General features: G+C 33.5%; 1 protein-coding gene across 2 annotated transcripts; it reads right to left on the bottom strand.

Moving 5' to 3' along the window:
• Positions 1 to 35: 35 nt before the first annotated feature.
• Positions 36 to 21,565, bottom strand: LOC123708312 (transport and Golgi organization protein 1). Of its 2 annotated transcripts, XM_045658981.1 has the most exons (14): positions 21,254 to 21,565; positions 19,000 to 21,114; positions 18,652 to 18,851; positions 17,735 to 18,026; positions 17,094 to 17,290; positions 16,368 to 16,499; positions 14,623 to 14,771; positions 13,345 to 13,446; positions 12,606 to 12,817; positions 11,543 to 11,675; positions 10,780 to 10,950; positions 10,102 to 10,214; positions 1,342 to 1,414; positions 36 to 644 (listed from the first exon to the last, which is right to left on the bottom strand). In XM_045658981.1, exons 1-13 carry the CDS (start codon positions 21,348 to 21,350, stop codon positions 1,371 to 1,373), a joined length of 3,957 nt encoding a protein of 1,318 aa, XP_045514937.1. In that variant the 5' UTR covers positions 21,351 to 21,565; the 3' UTR covers positions 36 to 644; positions 1,342 to 1,370. The 2 variants fall into 2 exon arrangements, with proteins under 2 accessions (XP_045514937.1, XP_045514936.1); XM_045658980.1 differs by having other exon boundaries at positions 36 to 1,414.
• Positions 21,566 to 22,151: the final 586 nt, after the last annotated feature.

The raw sequence follows: 22,151 nt of genomic DNA, 5'->3' as shown, positions 1-22,151 counted from the left end.
TACTTACTTTAGCGTAAACAATTTAAAAACAAATAAAGTTTTTGATAATAAAAATTTATTTAATTACTAATACAATGTACATTATTTCCTAATAAAACAATTTAAAAATAAATTAAAGGGCATGTCAATGACAGAGGAAGGTTCGTAAGTACTAAAATGCCTACGCACTTGGAAGGGGAATTTTGCGTTTGGAGACGTATTCGCTCATAAATAAGCGTACGTAGTTAGAAACAAGACTATAACATTATTATAAAATATAATGTAAAGTGATCGGCACATTTCTTCTCAACAAATTTGTTGGAAAATTGCTGTAAATGTGACTCGGAAAGATAAGAAGTTCCGCAAATTATGCAAATAATATTAACGGTGGAATTATAAGATAAATAAAAGGTTTTATGTAAGTCTTGCAAGGACTAGTGAAATAGGTACATAAGTGTAAAGCGTCCTCTATCGCCGCCTCAAGTACGAGACAATGTTACTTGTTACAACCAAAGGGACCATAAAATATACGTCAACGAAAAAAAAAACTAATATTTGATTTAAATTCTTACCAGACAAATTTAATAAACAAAGTTGGCTGGCATGTGTGTATTTAAAATTCCATTATACAGTGTGCTGATAACTTATGCCCCGAAACGTAATTTCTGATAACAAACAAAAATACATTGTTACTTGGACATATCCAACTTCGTCGACAAATTAGGATCATAAATAAATTCTATGTACATTAGCAAAAGAATAACTTCAAGGTTTTATGAATTGGTGAGGCACGTATGGTTTCGTCTCGCGTTTATAAAATGTTATAATTATAGGCAGTAAACTGCAAGGCCTTTATCGAGATGGTGAAAAGATATTTGTTAAAAGCGCCATCTAGTGACGAATAAAGATCTTAAATATATCTTGTATCTACCGAAGATGTTTGAATTCACTGGTACATGAGTTTGTATAAGTAATAAAATAGTGTCTGGCATACTATTGACTGGACAAAATTATATGCAGTTGTCATCACGTACCTACTAACTGCATATGTGTTTTCAATAGACTCACCCACTTATGATATTATATGGATGCACCCCATTTCTCACCCGAAACCAAGTAATATTAAATGATGTGGTTACTCTTTAAAAGTACCGTCGAAAGTGATTGTTTATCTCATTCAGAATCCAGCTGATGACGCTGAATTTATCACTATTAAGGTTGCGAGGTAAGCCTGCTGTACCGTATCTTTAACGAAATAAAAGCCATGAAGTTTAGTGCTGGTCATAAATTTAAAACTACATCGTGTACACTAGTGGAGATACCATACAATCGTTGTTGCCATCGAGCTGCAAAAACCCTTACCAATAAATTAATTTGGCTTCGATAAATATTCACTTTTCTGACTCCGAGGAACAACCCGAAACTGAACTAGCACCTGAAACAAAATAAATAATACATTTTAAATGGGATCACATAGAGCCAAGGGCGTTGCACATCGGTTGTCATAGTGGGATCAGGTACGGAGGAGTGGAAAGAGAAACGTTAGCGTGAAAAAATCATGTAAACATAGTATTAAGAATTAAAACAAATCTTGACAAATTAATTATTTGAATTCGACTCTATAGGGGAGGCGGAGCAGCGGCCCCCATCTGTCGACAACCTTATTTTTACGTATAGGAGAAAAATAGTGAGTGCGTGCAAAGTACACATGTCAGAAGTGAAACTTCTTTGTAAATTAATTGAAGGTGAAAGCCCCAGTAGATGATCATGTACCAGTATATGATCACTCCATGTATTTGTATATCTATATTCACACTGTATACGTGCTAATGATAATATAAATAAATAAAAATTCTACGTTAACTACACAAGAGGTTATGCGACAGAATTGCCATCTATAGTTCCAATATGTAACTACTAAACAAATATTGTATGTAGAAAAACGAAAAAATATAAACGATTTTAAAACGAATGGTGACTTTCACCAGTATAATACTCGAAACAGAACTAATTTGAGTGTAACACCAAACCGGCTCCAGAAGATAAACCACTCCTTATATGGAAATTGTTAGTTTTTACAACACACTTATTAATTATTTTGTTTTTAATATAACTGATCAAGCGGGATTTGTAATATCCTGTTGAGAGGTCTAGATATTATATAAATATTATTAATTGTATTCGTTTTTACAACAAACTTCCAAACGAAATTAGAGAATTATCACTAAATAAATACAAAGCCCTCGTTAAACGTAAATTAATCCATAAAGCTTTTCATAATTTTGACGAATACTTAAATGCTCCTAATCGTTGGGATTGATTTGCTCCAGTTCAAACAGTTTGTATAACTCAATATTTGGCGATTAAACAGAGTGGCGCAGAGTTTCTTGCCCGCTCTACGCGCTTGACTTGCGAACTCGTAGTAAATGTAAATTTACAATTAATTTAACTTCTTTTTGACGTTCATAAGTGTACTTGTTTACCTATATGAATAGAGTTATTTTGAGTTTGAGTTTGAATAGAGAATATTTTTTCTCGATCTCCCTTTCTCACTTTCTTAATCGGTCTCAATCGTTCTCTGTCTTGGGACAAAAACGCTGAACATCTTCGTGAAGTTTCATCCGTAAAAAAATTACCCTCATGCGCCTAAAGAAGTTTCCCTTCGCCTGTAGATAACCGTGATTCTCGATTTTGCCACTTGCGTATGTTCATGATCTATTCCCAGCAATTATGTCTACGCAGGTAGTGTGAGACTCAGAAGATTGGCGCTTAGTACGACCCCTATATGTCAAAAATGTATTGGATTTTCAAAGTTTCGCGCTGAACCTCACTCATCGAGGGCTCCGTCTTTAGACCCGTTACGGGTGGGAATTATTAATAAACATCTAAAATTTCGCAATATCATACCATTGTAAGACATTTAGTTTAAAAATATGTTAGTAAATTATGGTTAAATAATTATAAACGAATTTTTTGAAGTCCCATAGTTAATATACATAGATAGTCAAGCCATAAATACTGAAACAAAGTAAAACTTTTTTTTTCTAGTATTACTTTTACAGTGTATTATTTTATACATAAGTATAAAACAATTTAAAATATAAAAAAAAACTTATTCAAAGTGGTATTCATTGGCTGCAATACAGTCCTTTAAACGTTGAAGCCAGACATCAATAGAAGCACGCACTCTTTCCATAGGAAAATTATTCACTGCCAATTGTACCGATTGTGTTAGGGAATCCAAATTAACATGGCGTTTAGAGCAAGCGGTACTCTCTAAAGCTGATCATAAATCATAATCCAGCAGATTAAGATCGGGACCAGACGACGGTCAGTCTTCAGCTCTGATGAAGTCCGAAACGTTCGTATCCAACCAAAAGACTGCGTAGACCGAGCTTTATGACCCGGAGCCGAGTCTTGCTCGAATGATCATTCTTGGTTATTGAACATGGTGTTGTTAAGGGGCTTCACTACCTTCTCAAGAATGGTATCTTGATACACTTGTGCCTATTTTGATACCTTTTTCATAAAAGTATGCCTCAGTCACTCCTTCATAGCTAATAACCCACCAAACCATCACTGAAGTCGGATAGTGTCCACGTTGCACTCTATCGAATAATTGGAAAGCTTCCTTAGAACTTTGAGCATAAATACGGTCACATTTTTTATTAAAATGTCAATTATAAAAATGTAATTTGTTACCTCCCTTTGCGTACCGCTTTAGTAGTTGTTACGGTTTTACCACCCTATTCCTGTTTTAAATATCAGTTAAGAAATGACTAGCACGTCTCTTATATTCTATAAAGCATCTTTTAATATAAAAATACGCGACATGGTTCTAGGTGTTATCTTCAACTCCCAAGACAAAATCTTTTGCATTCGGACAGGTTTTCTTCGAATTCTTTCCCTTACTGCTTTGACCACTTTTTTCGTGCACACACTACGTGGCCGGCCAGATCTTTTTCTGACACAGAGATCTCGTTGTCCCTATTAATATCCCGGTATACAAACCAAGCATATGGAGAGTTTTTAACTTAATAAGATGATCTAACCATACTATAATAGAAAAAAATAATAATAAAAATAAGCATCATCTGAGTTATTTTTTTAATTTATAAGATACTAATAGTTATTTGGCTAGATACAGTCGTTTTCGAGTTTGTTCAAAAGAAACACAAAAATAATTTCCTTTTGTAATAGCGCCTTATAATAGTAAACAATTAACTGACTTTATACGGCATTTCATATTTAGAAATACAAATCCACGACACACATGATTAAATTGAATTAAATCACAAAAAACCGTGAAAACACTTGTTTAAAATTAATAGAGCGCGTGTTCATTATCTTCGTTCAATTGTTTTTATTCTAATTAATATTAGCAACGTAATTAATATCCTTACGTACTAAACATTATGTTTATTATTCTTTTTACACAATCATAATATTCTACGAATCACGAATCAATTGATTTAATAATAATAATCATAATTTACTGCAAGAATATGGTACAAAAAGCTGCCACACATAATGGCGCGCAAATTTGTCTTTAAAGGAGTTTTACATTTTATATTACTAGTCATATGAATCGGTCAATTCAATCGATCAATATAAATACAGGGAAGAGATAAAATTTTGAGCTTCTTAAATAAAGTTATAGTTTGTTAGGTGCGTAACTACGCACCTAACAATACAGTTTGCTCCACAAATTGCTCTAATACATTTCTTTTGTGCTTTAAATAACCTATCTACTTCGACTGAATTTCCCCAAACTATAATTCCATATCTAATAATAGACGAAACATGCATGATAAGCAGCCAATACCATATCATGGTAAACTTTTGCCCTTAGTCGTTTTAACTCAAAAACGAAACTGTCTATTTTGTTCTGTAACATTTCAATGTGTGCTTTCCAACTACAAAATTGACCTAGCGTTATAGGTATAAATACACACTCATTCATTATTTCTAGTTTAGTGTTTTTGTATTGTACGTCTATTTGTGTTTTTGGGTTGTAGGTCTGAAAACGGATTATGATAGTTTTGGTCATGTTTATTTGTAGATTATTTGAATTCATCCAGTTGATGGCGTCGTCTAGAGAATAAAATTTTCCTGAGTCTATATTATTGTACAAATTAATAATGCTAGATGAGGGTAGGACGATATCTTTGTTGTAATCAATACATTTTTGTAGTTTTTTTTTTGAAACATGATTATTTGTTGTTTTCTATTTAATTTTTTTGATCTGAATGTACTCACGAATATCTTACATATGTTTCCTATGTTATATAAAACACAGTTTATTACTTGAAGTGTAAATCCATTCATTAAAATAACATAACTGTCACCATAACTAAAACACTTAATATTTCACTATTAAGACCGTGATGTGATGAAGACGTGTGATGTATAAAAATTTCCACACGTTAAACGTACCAGATTCTAAAATATAATATACACTTTTCTTAACATTAATCACGATTTCTAATTAATATTCTAGTCCATGTTATTGGGCCAAACGTGTGGGTGGTTTGTTTTCCTTTACCCTCAAGTTGATATAGAAATTTCGTAGTAATATTAGAGATTTTCCATATATCAATGACCATTAGACAAATTTGCATTTTGTCTCCGAAACATTATCTCAAAATTAATCACCCAAAGAGCTACGCACGGGTGACTGTTTCCTCACCCATAACAAGTCTGTGGATATGTATGGAGATGTTACGACGTGACAACTGGGTGACATTTAAGTACGCCGACCGAACAATACCAAGACGAAACTTCCACCGCAGTTTTCATAGCAGTACGCGCACGTGTGACAAAAACACGATTTTGATAATGACATTAATATTGACAAGTGGAAGAGACAGCACTCAATAATAAAAATGTGGACAGACAACTCTGACATTAATTTTAAAATTAAAGCATGGGAAGATAACATAGTGTAGAACCTTCAACTTAGTAGCTTGTGACTCCAAATGGGGTTTGGTGTACCTAGTATTCTTTTAGTTTTTTTTTCTTCTAAGTATGATTTGCACACAAAACAAATGACGCTTCCATTTCAAAAAAGTTTTTCACTGTCACCCTTATTGAACGCACTAAACTTTAGAAACATGACGCGACAAGGAATTTAATTTAACGGTGACACAGGTTACTTTTGTTTTTCGCGCTTAGTCTAACCGAAAATGTTTATGTATATTTGGAATATTTTTTTTTAATATTATAGATAAATTATATTTTGATTCGATTTCTTAGTACTACATTATATAATCGTAAATTTCTATTGCATATAGATATATAAAATCTAATATTATTAGTAGCATATACACAAATATGAATTATATACGAAAAAATGTGTTAAGTTAATTATGATTGACATAGCATACATTATTCAAATTATATTACTCCTTAAAACGTTTTTTTCACCTTACTAGTTCTTTTTGTAATCGCATTCAAGTTATGCACATTATTAAGGTTTTTATGAGTTTTTGTTTGTGAGTGAAATACAGTTAGGAAAGATCGACGCTCGGGTTCCGTTGTTGGCATTTGTTAGAAGTCTAGTAATCATATTTTATTTGCAGGTATATGGTACAAAAATATACAATCTGAAGTAATATATTCTGACACATAATGACGTGCAAATTTGTCTTAAAAGGTAGAATTTTAGATAGAAGTTACATATTTACATTACACATCATATGATGATGATATTATCGTCAATTCTTATTTTTTCTTATTAAAAATAAAATAAATCAATGACGCTACGACCTTTTTAGGTCTAGGCCTCAGATTGTATCTGTTAAATGATCATTTGTTAATCGAATAGGCAAGAACGTGATCAGCCTTGTGTGCCTGACGCACGCCGTCGAGTTTTTCTGTCTAAGAGACGGTTTCCTCACGATGTTTTCCTTCACCTTTCGAACATATAATATTAAATGCGCACATAGAAAGGAAGACCATTCCTGCACAGCAGGGGATAGAACCTACGGCCTCAGGGATGAGAGTCGCATGCTGAAGCCACTAGGCCAACACTGCTGTTATTACATTAACAAATTAATTATAATGTGTCACTCAAATAATCATTAATAGAATAATATTTTTTCCAAAAGTAGTAGCGTAAAGTCCTTTCCCTATTAAAATACGATTCGATTGTTTTATAGTATGCATTTGGCATGTTCTTTTCCACAGATAAAACTAAGAATTGTATTTAAAATACGAAGCGTCAGCCAACCCATTCTTTCTCTATAAAGTTTTGCTATTTTTACAAGACTGGACGTAGCTGGAAATATGGGCCATATGTTTCATACTAATAATTGTGGCATTTGACAGCCCATAGAAAATGTCTAAAAGCTGTTATTAGTCCAAAAGTCGGTTTGGGGGAATTGGGGAACGTAGTTCGTCTAATTTGCTTTGTATAAGGTCATATTCATGCGTTAAGGTAATAGGCAAGTAGGTAATCAGCCGCCTGTGCCTGACGCCCATGCAGTCGACTTTTTGGGCCTGAGACAAACTGGTTTCCTCACGCTGTTTTCCTTCACTGAACTGAAGCAAATCAATCCCAAAGACATTGGACCAATATTTAAATGATCCTAATCAATTAAATATTCGTCAAATTTATAAAAATCTTTATTCATTAATTTACGCTTAACGAGAGTTTTGAATTTATACAGTGATAATTCTATAATTTCGTTTGGGAGTTTGTTGTAAAAACGAATACAATTAATAATATTTATATAATATCTAGACCTCTCAACTACAGGATATTATAAATCCCGCTTGATCAGTTATATTAAAAACAAAATAATTAATTACACTGTTGGTAACACTTATCGTGTTTAATAGAAAGTTTTTTAAAGACGTTTAGCAAATCGAGTTGAACGTGTTTCGGGTTTTTATAATTGCCGCATTACAATTACTAAAGCAATTGTTTACATGTTTTGATTTATTGTTTCATTTTGCAATTTCGAGATTGCGACACAGAGCTAGCTTATCAAGCCATGTCTAAGCGAATGTAAGTGTTTAATTATCACAAATTACGTTTTTATGATAATTACTTTAAAAATTGCGCGAGGACAATGCATTCTTTATAATTGTATTTATTCAATTTCATAGTTTCTAATAATCATCTTAGTCTCTAGTAATAATCTTCTCATTAAGACATTTTAAGATAATTTTTATTATTCAACTAGCGGACTCGGCAGACGTTGTCCTGTCTTAACTATGAATTTTGATTTCGAAAAAAATATTAATCAAAAGCTTAGAAAATTTTACATACAGCTAAAATAGTAGTCAGCAATTAGACAGAATACGCGCTGCAAATATCGTTATAAGAGCATTTCAAAAATAAACTCTATGTTTTAGATTTATTTTCACTAATTATATCAATTGGAATTCAATATTCATAGCTAACACAAGACGTCTAAAGACTCGAGTCATTCCAGTTATTTATGATATAACTTAGTATTGTCTTATGTTAACATGGCTTTTACACATTAAGAAAACACTTTTTAAACGGATTGAAGCTATGTTTTTTTTTATAAACTTATAATTATTTACTTACATAATTTTAAATTTAAATTTTTCCGAGGTTTCGCATGCTTTACAGCGTGCGTGGTCACGGTGATATAACTTACAAAGATGCCAAGATGAAGAAAGATATAAAATCACAAAGATGTCTGATTAGTATAATTTTTTCTTATGCGTAAGTTATAATTGTTTGATATATGTAATAATTTGCCGATGCGGAGGCATTAATTCGACACTCAGAGATACGCTTATTCATCGAAGATAACTTTCTGGTATTAATCTTGTGCAGTGTCAGCCACTTAATCTTGTGAATCCTTCAAAATCTTGACGATTAGATTCTTACGATTCAATATAATCACTTTACAACAGGCGTGAAATGAAATCTCTGAAAGATCTGTATGACTGTTCCTATTATTTATAAAATCACAAAACATATTCATTACTTAAAGAAAATACTTCTTTTAAGGAATTGAAAAAGCTATGTATTATTATAAACTTATAATTATTTTACATAATTTTGAATTTTACCCGACGCTTACGGTGACTGAAGACAAAAGGTGTTGAATGTCTAAAAGTATCACAGCTGTAGAGAAATTTATATTATCTGTATCTGCAAACTCAATAAGTTTATAATAATAAATAGTTTCAAGCCGTTAAAAACTATTTTTCTTTAAATGTGTAAAAGTTATGTTAATAAAAGACAATACTATATTTATTACTTATTTTAATACAAGCTTTCGCAGTGGTGAAAAAGGAATATTTCCAGAATTTCTTCTATTTATAGATCCTAGATATTTAGGACTAATTATGGAAATAACTTCTTAAGCAGTGTATCGAGAAACTATTCTGTTAAGCGGTAACTTATGTCAGTCACTAGCAACTATTATATACAAATTTAAAAAAATATCCCTTTGGTATCCCCACTATAGATTGATCATTTTTTTTACGAGTGACTGATAAGCTACCTAATCTTGCAAAAACACCTAAAGGATTTTAACTGCTCTCAGTGTCGCTTCTAATTTCTCTAAAGGTGGCGTTTTTTATTTAGCAGAAGATTGAAAATTCAACTCTTTTTCATTAGTTGAATCTGGCAATTTATTTTGAGAATGCATTTAAAAGGGTCTAAAGGGATATAATCTATTGATTTAATTTTTAATTTATTTGCTAGGCAAATAAATGTACTGCGGTATTCGAAAAAGAATGTAATGAAGATGTCTGATTAGTATAATTTTTTCTTATGCGTAATTTATAATTGTTTGATATATGTAATTTGCCGCTGCGGAGGCATTAATTCGACGCTCAGAGATACGCTTATTCATCGAAGATAACTTTCTGGTATTAATCTTGTGCAGTGTCAGCCACTTAATCTTGTGAATCCTTCAAAATCTCGACGATGTTACGATTCGGAATCAATCTCGAAAAATTCTCCAAGATCCCTCCAGATCTCGATCTCACTTTATCGAAAATACATTTGTATGGGAATGATCACGTGACCAAGCGTAAACTAGTCTTTCCGTTTCATACGATAGTTATTAATAATTTATTATACCTTTACGTTATATCTTTAAACATAAAAATACTAGAAATGTAAAATACCTGAGCGCGAAGTGTATCGCCGCCTAGGTCTTCTAGTGGGACTGTCCGAGTTGTATTCCGTCTCGGTGTCCGCTGGACCATTGCGACCTCTGGAGCCACGCCCACTTTCGTATCTACAACCATGTAATATAATTTTATTCGCATCATACAATCCATACAAGTATTGAAGACATCCTTTGTTATTTAAAAATAAATGAAGGTTTTAGGTCTGGGCCTCAGATTTCTGTATCGGTTTCATAATGTGATCTATGCCTGACGCACGCCGTCGACTTTTTGGGTCTAAGGCAAACCGCTTTCCTCACGATGTTTTCTATCACCGTTCGAGCTAATGTTAAATGCGCTCATAGAAGGAAAAGCCATTGGTGCACAGCCGGGATCGAACCTACGAACTCAGGGATGAGAGTCGCATGTTGAATCCACTAGGCCAACACTGCTTCTTCCTTTGTTATAAAAGTCGGTTAAAAAAAAAAAAGAATTTTCAATGAGGATCAGTAGGTAGTCTAGTAGTAGGTCAGGCTTGACATTGGTAGCGCTAAGCATATGTTTACATATTATTTAATATCAAAGATCCTTAATTTTCTAATAATTTTTATTAATACATGTAATTTACTGTCTTGAACTCGAACAATACTCAAAATAAACCGATATATAAGACAACTCGATATACATACAACTCACCTCTCAACCGATCGCCGCCTCGACCGGGGTGAGTATGGAGACCGGCGAGACCTGGGCGAATATCGTCTCGATGGTGAATACCGGACAGTTTCAGGTGAGTATCTGCTTTCGGGTGAGTACCGGCTCTCTGGTGAGTACCGCCTATCGGGCGAGTACCGCCTTTCGCTGTATCTTTAATTATATAATATTTCATTTCAATAATCAGAATAGCGTTGTAATAAGTGAAATTCGTAAGCGTCCCAGAAACCTGGGAAGATTTGTCTCTCAAATGGAAGAATTTGGAGCAGGATACCGTCGGAGATCGTGTACTAATATTATAAGATAAACATAATGTAATCATTATTGTAGGTACTAGAATATAGGATATTTTTTTAATGTAATAATGGGTACGAGGCTATCCTGAAGTTAAGTGATATTGCCGCACATGGACACTCACATAGTCAGAAGGCTCGCAAGTGCGTAGCCGGCCTTTTTACTTCATAATTACATTAGCAATCTTAATTTCACCCGATACTTTGTAGCGTCCAAGCGTTCCAATATTAAGCTTTTTAACAAATTACAATGCAGTGCTTTCAATGGTACGTATTACCACAGGAGTCGCAAATTTGGGATCTTATAACAAGAACTTGCAGTCGTTATTCGATTTTTTTTTATTTTTTTTGTTTCCACATTCACCTTTTTTATGCTTTTTACAACAAGCTTCTATAATCGAAATACTTATGAAACAGAAGTCATGTGGTAGCCTGGCTGAAAAGTGGTGTACCTTGGGCCGTGGGGTGAAGGCAGTCGTCCCAGCGGCGGCGGACGTGGCAATGGCGGCAGCAAAGGGGGCGGCAGGAAGGCCAGCGGCAGAGCTGGAGGTAGACCATCCACCGCTTCCAGAGGAGATGCTACCCCTGAAGACAATTATCGTACATTTCGTTCGGTAACGCCATTAAACAACATTTCTAATTCCTAAACTTTTAAGAGATTTCCATACAAAACATATATATATATATATAACATTACGTTTTAACGTCTCGTTCGTGCATCTAAAAGGGTTTACTTATCGAAAAATAATAAAATTAACTTTCCAAAGAATAAACCGTCTTTGAAAAGTAGCACTTCTAAAGAAAACACTTTTTTTACCGGATTGTAGTTATGTACTAAGTTGTAAACTTATAATTATTTTACATAATTTTAATTTTTGTTTTGATTTAAAATATTAAGTTTTATCCAGTGCGAGTCACGTGATTACCACGGGCCCCAAAACGCTGACAAAATAATCAAATCGAAGATGACAGCATCGTCCGTTTTCTCCTTATACTTTAACATGGATTTTAATGTTGTCGGGGACTGATTTTGATCGAGTACTATGAATGTTTAATTTCAACTTGTGGAGCCAATATGAATTAAAAATAAGAATTATTATTATTAAGAAAACGTATACAACGTTCTATAGTCACTAATGAACATATAAAAGGGTTTTAAAATTTTGTCAAAGTCAAAGTCAAAAATCATTTATTCATATAGGTAAAACAATGTACACTTATGAACGTCAATAAAAAAGAACATTAAATGCTTCTAATTTTACATTTACTGCCAGTTCTCAAATCAAGGCCGTAGAACGGAAGAGAAGAACTGGCAAAAAACTCTCCGCCACTGTTTTCAATCGCAAAGTTTTTTTTTTGTATTACACAACGTTTGTAAGGAGCTGCAACCATAGCACCATGTTCCACATGACATCAGCAGGAGGCATGGTGAAATAGGAGCACGCACTTACATTCTCGTGGGAACAACACGCAAATAGCCACTAGCCACAAATATTGTATACATAATAAAATTACCTCTATTGGGAGAGGCAGCACCGTCAGCCTGATGCATGGCGGCCAGCTTCCTTCTCAGGGCCGCCGCTTCATCTTTGGCAGCATCCGCCTCCCTCTTGGCCTGACGAGCCTCGAGCCAGGCGGAGTGGGCCCGAGTCTCCATCTCGCTGATAGCGGTGCGACGAGCTGACTCTTGTTCGGCTAATTCCAGGGTTAATGTGTCGCATTTCTCCCTGGAAGTCGTTCAGGATTTAATGCATATTTTATTTATTAAAAAAAGATATATAACAGACACATTACATGGAGATTTTTTTAACAGGGGGAAACTGGGCAACAGACTAATCTGTTGTTGAAGAAATATTCCCGCCTATGGACATTTACATTGGAAGAAGGCTCGCAAGTGCGATGCCGGTCTTTTAAGAATTAGTACGCTCTTTTTTTAAATGACCCAAGTCGACTTAGTTCGGAAATACTTCAGTGGGCAGGTGGTTCCACATAGTGGTGGGGCGCAGCAAAAACTGTCTTAAAAAACGCTCACTTGTGGAACGAGGGACGTCGAGGTGATACGGATGGAAAATTGTATTCTGCCTCGACGTTCGATGATGAAAGTCAGTATCCATCCGAACAAATCCGCTAACAGTATGCAATGGCAATATTTTCCTTTACGATATAATTATATGACTTAATAACTAAATTTTAAACTTATAGATAAGTAACCAATTGATTTATTTTAATAGAAATTAGTATTATGTACACTTACTTAAATCTATGAACTTCTTGTTGCAGCAACTCAATTTTCTCCACAGTGCTGGCCGACTCGCCTTGTTTGCTTAACCATAAAGATTCCTTTGTGCTTAATTCCCTGAAAATATTAGTATATTATTTAGAATTCTTAAATCATACAGAATTAAATGTATAACTGTATACATAACATAGATATTGGCATTAAGATTAAAAAATAAACACACATCCTATGTCATATATGATATCAAAATAATAAGAAAAGTTTTAAATGTGTTTTTTTTTGTAAATTTTTCAAGACTTATTCACAGAAGATCTAAATCGAATATAAAATTAAAAATGCCTGATGTAAGATTTTCTTTTTGTCTACGAGTTTTGGAGATATATAACTCTAGACGAGAAATTGAAAAAGACTGTTAAATCTCATGCCGAATAATTATTATCCACAAGGCCCGAGTAACGTCCGTACAACTTTGGCCTGTATCGCAGTCACTATTACTACATTATACTGACGCGTGGAGGTTCGAACATTCGGATCCAACGTCAAATCTGTGTTGCTATATGGGTGTGAAACGTGGAAGATGACTAAAGCATCTCGCACCGACTCCAATTCTTCAATGTCTTCGCCTTACAATAGAATATGAGCGAAATAATGACGTGCTAATTGCTATGTACCGAATGAATGCAATTTAACAGTCAAAGAGAGTGCCTACGTCTGGCTATGCTCTCGGGGTGTAACTACCATGATTTAGTTAATCGCTATGAACGAATAACTGTATGTAGAAGAGAGTGCCTGCGTCGGGCTATACTCTCGGGACGTAACTCCCGACGATTTGGGAAATCGTCACGCTTATAAGTGATCGAAATGTACAGCCATGGCACGTACAAACATAGGAAATCATCATGCTTGTAAATGAGCAAAATGTGCGAGCCTTGGCACGTACATAGGGATCATCACGCTTATAAACTAAGAAAGCCCGAGTGAGCAAAATGTACAGCCTTGGCTCGTACAAGGCGCTTGATTGGACCCCGCAAGGAAAGCGAAAGGAAAGGGAATCCCAATCGTGGCTGTCCCACTTGGTGTCTTACAATTCCAGATGAGCCACAGAGAGCCGGATGATTTGGAGAAGACGGTGATGTCTCGTGCTCAAGGCCGTACGCGAAGGCTTCTGTTGTTTTATTTACAAAAACATAATTAAAAAACAAAATTAGTATAACCACGAAAGCTATAAGGAACTCGAAACTTGTCATGTTACACCACATATTTTATTTGTATAAAAATTAGAAAAATTCTCACTTCATCAACTCAGTCTCTCGTTCTTGGAAGTACTTCCCGAGCACATCCAGTCTTGTAAGAGCTTCGGTGGCCTGCTGGCTTGTTGTCTTCAGTGAATCTTGTGTGGTCTTCAATTCATCTGCAAGACAACGTCTTTCCTTCTCTTCCACCTGAAAGATCAATCTTTGTATTTACATAATCAATTAGGCCACTGTCATGTTTTTTAGAATTTATTTGCCTCCTAAGCGATATACATACATGTACATATATTATTTTATTCGGATTTATATCCAAGACTTTTAAACGGAAGTTTTTACGAAATACGTTCAAAACAAATATTTAATAATATCGCAAATAATATTTTTATTTTTTTTAATAGAACTGCCCAAGAACACACAATGCCAGAGAGCTCGCGAATGCGTCTCCGGCTTTTTAATTGGTACGTACTTTTTATTTAATGACCATAAGTCGCTCTTATAATATACCTAAGAATAAACAGTTAAATTATTTACTACGTAATATTATACAGGAAAATTTCCTTGTTTGTAACATAAAAAATCCAAAACTACAAAACCAATTTCAAAAATGATTTCACCATTAGAATCCTACATTATCCCTAACATAAGATTTATGGAAAATGTATGTCAGCCGAGATCAGTTAGTATATAGGAAATTCCACGGCCGTCATATATTTTTAATACATATGTATATGTTGTAATTGGCCTAGTGGCTTTAGCATGCGACTCTCATCCCTGAGTTCGTAGGTTCGATCCCCGGCTGTGCACTAATGAATTTTCTTTCTATGTGCGCATTTAACATTAGCTCGAACGGTGAAGGAAAACATCGTGAGGAAACGGGTTTGTCTTAGACCCAAAAAAGTAACGGCGTGCGTCAGAAGGATGATCACCTACTTGCCTATTCGATTAACAGAACATAAAACAGATACATAAACCTGAGGCCCAAACCTAAAAAGGTTGTAGCGCCATTGATGTTTTAAATGTTTTAATGTAAAACGAGTGAAAATCACGCAGCGTGTGTCTGGCTGAGAAATCAGAACACTCCATTTATGTTTTTACGATACATAAATACACTTCATACGTAACAAGCATGAAGCTAATAACATTATTAAGTCGTCCGTATCAATTGAAAGTAACGAGAAACGAACTAATATGTCTTAATACATAACGAATACGCAAAATTAAAGTCGTTCCTGAAGGGCAATGCCGGATAGGGTTATTTTTTGGCATTGTCCTTCTTAGGTGATTCGAAGTCTAGATATCTGAACCACAATAATTGAGTATTCCATTCGATTTTTAACTATATTAACTTAAACGGTTTTGACGTTTATAAGTGTACATTGTGTTACCTATATGAATAAATAAATAAAACGAAAGAAGTGAAACTTCTTTATGACCTCATTTTTCGAAAAATTGATCTCCTTTTATTATCATCCACACGAATACAAATAATACAATTATTTCATTTTGCCTTATTACTACTGAGATTATTACAGAATTGCATTAATTGTATTAGAATTATTACTATCATTGTTATCGTTATTATATATTTTCGTTATTAATGGCTTCGAATCAACCATGGTAGGAGGGTAGGTACAAGAAAAATATGGCACTTAACGGAAAAATGTGACGGTAATTTTTTTCCACCGCCGATAAAGAAGTTTCTCTTCAAAAAAATCACACACACAATCTAGAATGAATCCTGAAAAAGAAAATTCAATAACAAGCTTGAATATTGTAGATTTTTACCTCAAATTGAGTTTTGTATCTCTCCCTTTCTTCAAGTGCTTTAGACAATTTTGCTTTGATTTCGGTGTGATCTATCAGAGATGCCACGTCAATGTTAGACTGAGCGCCGCCCTTTACTTGTTTCAATGCATCCTGAAAATTTTAATAGTTAAAAAGTGTTTACGGGTTGCTGGCACAAATATAAGCTAGTACATATTTCAATAGTAGAAAATGCTTGAGATTGTTTATCTGCAAATAATACAAATTTCTTAATATTTTCAAAGTCTCTAGGATTTTGAACGAACTACTTTTATTCAAAAATGCTTTTGCAATTAGTTTTCAGGTTCGGGTTCATATTTATGACATTTAGTACGTTTATTAAATACAATAATAATAATTCAGTGGCGCTACAATCTTTTTAGGTCTGGGCCTCAGATGTCTGTACCTGTTTTATTTCAATCTATACGTAATAGGTGATCAGAGATCCTGAGACACGCCATGGTTTTTTTGGGTCAAATGCAAGTCGGTTTCCTCACGATGCTTTCCTTCATTATTCCAGCTATTGTTTTCCATTTAACATTTAGCACATAGAAAGTCCATTGGTGCAGAGCCGGGAATCGAAACTATGACCTCAGGGATGAGAGTCGCACGCTGAAGCCACTGGGCCAACACTGCTCTACATTTATTAGATACATAATCGGGCTAAAAAAATAATTGAAGAAAAATTATTTATCACGATAGGAATACCTTCAAAGCAACAATTTCATGTTTGTGCAATTCAATTGTATTATTTGCTTCAATGAGTTGATGATTGATATCTTCTAGAAGTTTCTTTTGCTTCTTGTAGTCATCTAACGCACTCTCGGCTGAGGCAAACTTCAGTTGGTAATTGTCTCTATCCCGAGTCACAGATATTAGCTCCTCTTCAAATACCTGTATTCTCTCTGGAAAATTAAGAAACATTACTGCTTGTGTTATTTATTATACATTTTAATTTAAATATTAAATAATAATAACGATTGTAGTACAAATTGAAAGCAATAAAAATAATAAATATGTAATGGTAAATTGATCAGGTGATCTTCATTCAGTCTGACAATAAAGATTACCTTTGATGCTTTTATCTGAAATTTAATGGCATCAAATATTTAAGATTTTTGTAAATAAACAAATACCTTCTGAATAAAAAGATATACACACGCCATATTAAATAATTATTTTTCAACATTCTAATCTCCCCGAGTTTTATAGACAAAATATAACAAACAAAATGAACGGCTTTTGAAAATAATAAATATAATCACACACATACCACTGGTATTGGTATATTTATATTTAAATATATTTTTAACTCGTCTTAAAGTAAGTTTTAATAAAAAACTATTCACCATTCAATTCAGCAATTTGCTCCTCGGATTGTGCTCTCTCTCCCCACAGCTCACTCAGAGTGTTCTCTACTTCACTCAAAGTATTCTGCAGCTCGCCAGCAGTATTTTCAGACACCCTCAACAACTTCTCATTATCATCTAAAGATTTTCGAAGTCTATCGTTTTGTGCTTTCATCTCATCAATTTCTTCTTTTAATGATTGCACCATGTCGTCTTTCCCAAAAGAACTGTCTTCGATCGAGTTTAATTTGTTTTTTGTAGTGCCAAGCTCCTCTTTAAGGATCTCACACTCCTGATAAATATAATACCAATGAATATCACATACATATTCAAACCACATATTTATCCAATGGCATGTGAAAACATCCCCAAAGGTTTCGTTGCTAAATATTTTAGTTTCGACCGAAAGCCCTAGAAATTTAATCACCACCTAGTCCAGTTAGATATTTTGACTATTAATTTCCATTAGTATATAAAAATTATTAGTATACAATTATAATTTGTTGAGGGTAAAATCTTAATAAATTGTTAGCATTTTTTAAAACAGCATAATTGTTAATACTACAGAACCTGCACTAGTAGACTAGCATTCTGTTTTATGAATATTTTTTTAAACTGTAGAATAATAACTAACAAAATAATCATTAAGCTAAACCCTATTACTAGATATAGAGAAATAGTATAGAATTGTAATTGTCACATTATTTTCTCAGGTATCCTTATCATGAATATTATGTAAATAGATATGGTACAAGTATGTTTTCTCAAGTGCTTTTGATTTGTCAATTATTTATATATATAGGTGTCCCAGCTCTTTTACCTTGACTCCTGACTTGACCTTGTTATGTATATGTTATACACAAAACAGTAATATTGGTATAATTTTTATTTAAGTATTAAAAATCAAAACTATGTACCTTGGTAGCAAAAAGCAATTCTCTCTGTAATTTGTTTATAGTACCAATAAATTTGCTGTCTTGCCGTTTATTATCAATGTAGTAATATCCCAAAGTGAAAAGAAGCACAGATGTGGCTGTAGTCAGAATGAATGTTATAAATCTATTGCGCTGACCATATGTTTCACCATCACAATATTCTTCAGAGAAACAGGTGTCTCCTAAAAATAATAAATACAGTTAAGAACTATTTATAATAAAAATAGAAGTACACATTAAACATTGCAACAACCAATTATAGAAACAAAAATTAACATTAAGCCAAATAAAATCTTTTATAAAACATTAATCATTTAAACTGCAACTTACCAGATGAAGGATACAATGCATTACTTTGTTCCTTACTTCCAATAACTGAGTTTAACATAGTAAAAAGATATGATGTCAAGGTAAAGCTTGATTCACCATCTGGGGCCTCAACTAGATCAGGATTAAATATTTCCTTAGGAGGGGCCTCCGTAGACAGTGGTAAGATATCTGCGATAGTCGAATACATATTAGAAAAGAACCCTTCATTTTCACTTTCAACTGGTGGTGATTCTGTTGTAGAGGTAAATATTTCTTCAATTAAACTTTCTGTTGAGCTGCTTATGTATGTTTCTGTCACAGTTGTTGTCAAAACTTCATCTGAACTATTAGGTTCTGTATTTAATTTGCTTGATTGTTCACTGTTTGAATGAGTTTCTATTAGTGATTGCTCTGTGGTTGTTGATACAGTATGAATTTCAAGTAATCTATCTGTAGCAACAGATTCTGCTAAAGCATCTTCTTTATTAATAGCTGCTTCAGATGTTGCATCTACATATGGTACTTTAAGTGTAGTTGTATCCATATTTTGCAATTCCTGTAGAAGTAAGTTCATATCAGCCGCAGGTATTGCTTGAGGTTTAGACTCATGCACCATAGTATTAGTATATTCAGTTACTATGGCTGGTATTGTTGGCTCTACAGTTGTCCCCAATTCTGGTGATATAGTTGTTGCCTCACTGTTTGGAGATATAGTACTGCTTTCTGAAAAATTATCAAGCTCTATGGTTTGTGCCTTTTCATTTTGAATACTTGTGTGATCTTCTATTCTGCTTGTACCATTATTTTCTGTTGCAATATCACTTTTTGGTGTATTAGAGACATTTTGTTGAATTAAATTATTATGAATAGATACCAAATTTTCTTGAATGGACGGGCTCTCACTAGATACTTCTTGTAAAATTTCACTTTTATCTGTACTAGATACAAGATCTGCTTTCTGTTCACTAATATTTGGTTCTGTTTTGGTGGCAAGCAGAGGTTCATCCTTGACACTTTTATCTGTACTAGATACAAGATATGCTTTCTGTTCACTAATATTGAGTTCTGTTTTGGTGGCAAGCAGAGGTTCATCCTTGACACTTTTATCTGTACTAGATACAAGATATGCTTTCTGTTCACTAATATTTGGTTCTGTTTTGGTGGCAAGCAGAGGTTCATCCTTGACACTTTTATCCGTACTAGATACAAAATATGCTTTCTGTTCACTAATATTTGGTTCTGTTTCGGTGACAAGCAGAGGTTCATTTTCGACACTTTTATCTGTACTAGATACAAGGTATGCATTCTGTTCACTAATATTTGGTTCTGTTTCAGTGACAAGCAGAGGTTTATCTTTGATACTTTTATCTGTACTAGATACAAGATATGTATTCTGTTCACTAATATTTGGTTCTGTTTCAGTGACAATTAGAGGTTCATCTTTGACACTAGTCTTTTGTTCAAGTAGAGGAGGGTGTGTAAGTGATTCCAAAGTTTCATGAGACTTAATAGCACTTTCTGTAGTTTCAGAAACTTCTTCAGATTCTAGATTTATTATTGACTCAAGTGGCTCTTGCTTACTATTGAAATGGATTTCAGAGGCTCTACTTTCATCTACTTTTTCTAAAGAATCATTTGGTGTTTCTTGCTCACTTGTAATTTCTTTGTTCATATCATTAGATAAATCAATAACCATCTCTAATGGGGAGGATTCAGAACCAGTTTCTTTTAACATACTTTCTAAGTTAATGTTGTGCATAGATTCAGGGATGTTTTCACTTATTTGAGATATTTCTTGTATTTTAGATGCATCAGCTGGTAGAGTAGGCTCTGGAGAGTATATGGTTGTTCCTTCAAACACTTCATGGGGTTGTTGTACTTTATCAGGTTTTACTATAGATTTTATGGGTTTGACCTCAACGGGCATCTCTACTAAATTTTTTGTGTAAACTTTAATCTCCCTTAAAAATCTAGTATTAACAAAACCAGACTTCCCATTAATAGTGGCATACCATAAATCAGAATTTTTTCCAGCTGATTTCATAGATATAATTGCTTCTGAGTTTCCTTTGAATGATAAGAGATCAGAATCTGGACTGCTATAACTAAGAAGAGTTTTGGCTTTGGATATTGGTGCTGTAAAAAGTAAAAAAATAAACATATTGTTATGGATACAATAAAGGTACACAAAAACTACAAGAAATTGCAATAAAACAATAAATAGGTATGAATAAAGCATGAAATATGGAAAAAACTAAAATTAGTCTTAACTCACCATTACATTCTTCATTTGCACAAAACACTCTATCGGGCAATCTACTATAGCAAACTATAATAAACATAGAAAAAATAATAGTCTTTATCACAATCATCTTGACATGATATTATAAGAAATAAATATTAATTTAAATTCCAAAAAATTATAAGAACAAGTCGTTAGGCCACATCATCTGTCAAATCTAAAAGTATCGGCTGTCAAATTTACTACTTTTAAGTGACTTAAGATAAGTTTCAATATTCAACTGGCAGCGTAGCGTCGTGTACTGTGCACCATATAACTGAATATCGAAGAGTGAAGACACTGATGCGACGAGACACGTTTGACTGTTGACAAGTCTGCATAATGGTACAGCTGTGAGTAACTACATAACATCAGAAAAATCACAAATACCAAAGTAGGGCTAATTAAAAAGATCACATGTAACATCTGTCAGTTTTCACTTCATACGATTTTACAACTGTCAAGTACTGTTACTGACGCAACATTGAAACTAAAATTGTATGAAAATGACAATGTGTCAACAAATTTTCATACAAATTTAGTTTTCGACTTTACGACATTACTGCTACGGCATTTTCACTAAGCCCCGTTCAGTTAAAAAAAAGTTATGCAAGTGTGCAGTTCTACTTCCGAAAAATAAATAATAATGTGATTATTACAGGGCTACGTTATGAAATTTGGATGATGTGTCCCATGTAATCTATTAAATTGCTACTTAGCGTCTGGTATTATCATAATAATGTTTTATCTGTATAATTTTTCAAAAAATCCCGCCATTAATTAATTATTATACTTTGATCCTTTGGTATTTTTTTCAATTTCGAATAATTTATTGAAATGTTGTATGTTTATTGTTTGTTATCTTATATATTTATATGATACAATATAATTA

Source organism: Pieris brassicae, chromosome 4, assembly GCF_905147105.1.
Source record: "Pieris brassicae chromosome 4, ilPieBrab1.1, whole genome shotgun sequence".
Classification (NCBI taxonomy): domain Eukaryota; kingdom Metazoa; phylum Arthropoda; class Insecta; order Lepidoptera; family Pieridae; genus Pieris; species Pieris brassicae.
Note: the sequence above shows the minus strand (reverse complement) of the source record. Positions and strands in the feature narration are given on the sequence as shown.

What these genes read in the sequence shown, in the direction of transcription:
- LOC123708312 (XM_045658980.1), bottom strand. Translation starts at nt 21,350, where the DNA reads ATGATTGTGATAAAGACTATTATTTTTTCTATGTTTATTATAGTTTGC. An exon ending in CAAGAAGTTCATAGATTTAA is followed by an intron (nt 12,818 to 13,344) that starts GTAAGTGTACAT and finishes AACGACTTCCAG; the next exon opens with GGAGAAATGCGACACATTAA. An exon ending in CCTTCACCCCACGGCCCAAG is followed by an intron (nt 10,951 to 11,542) that starts GTACACCACTTT and finishes ATATAATTAAAG; the next exon opens with ATACAGCGAAAGGCGGTACT.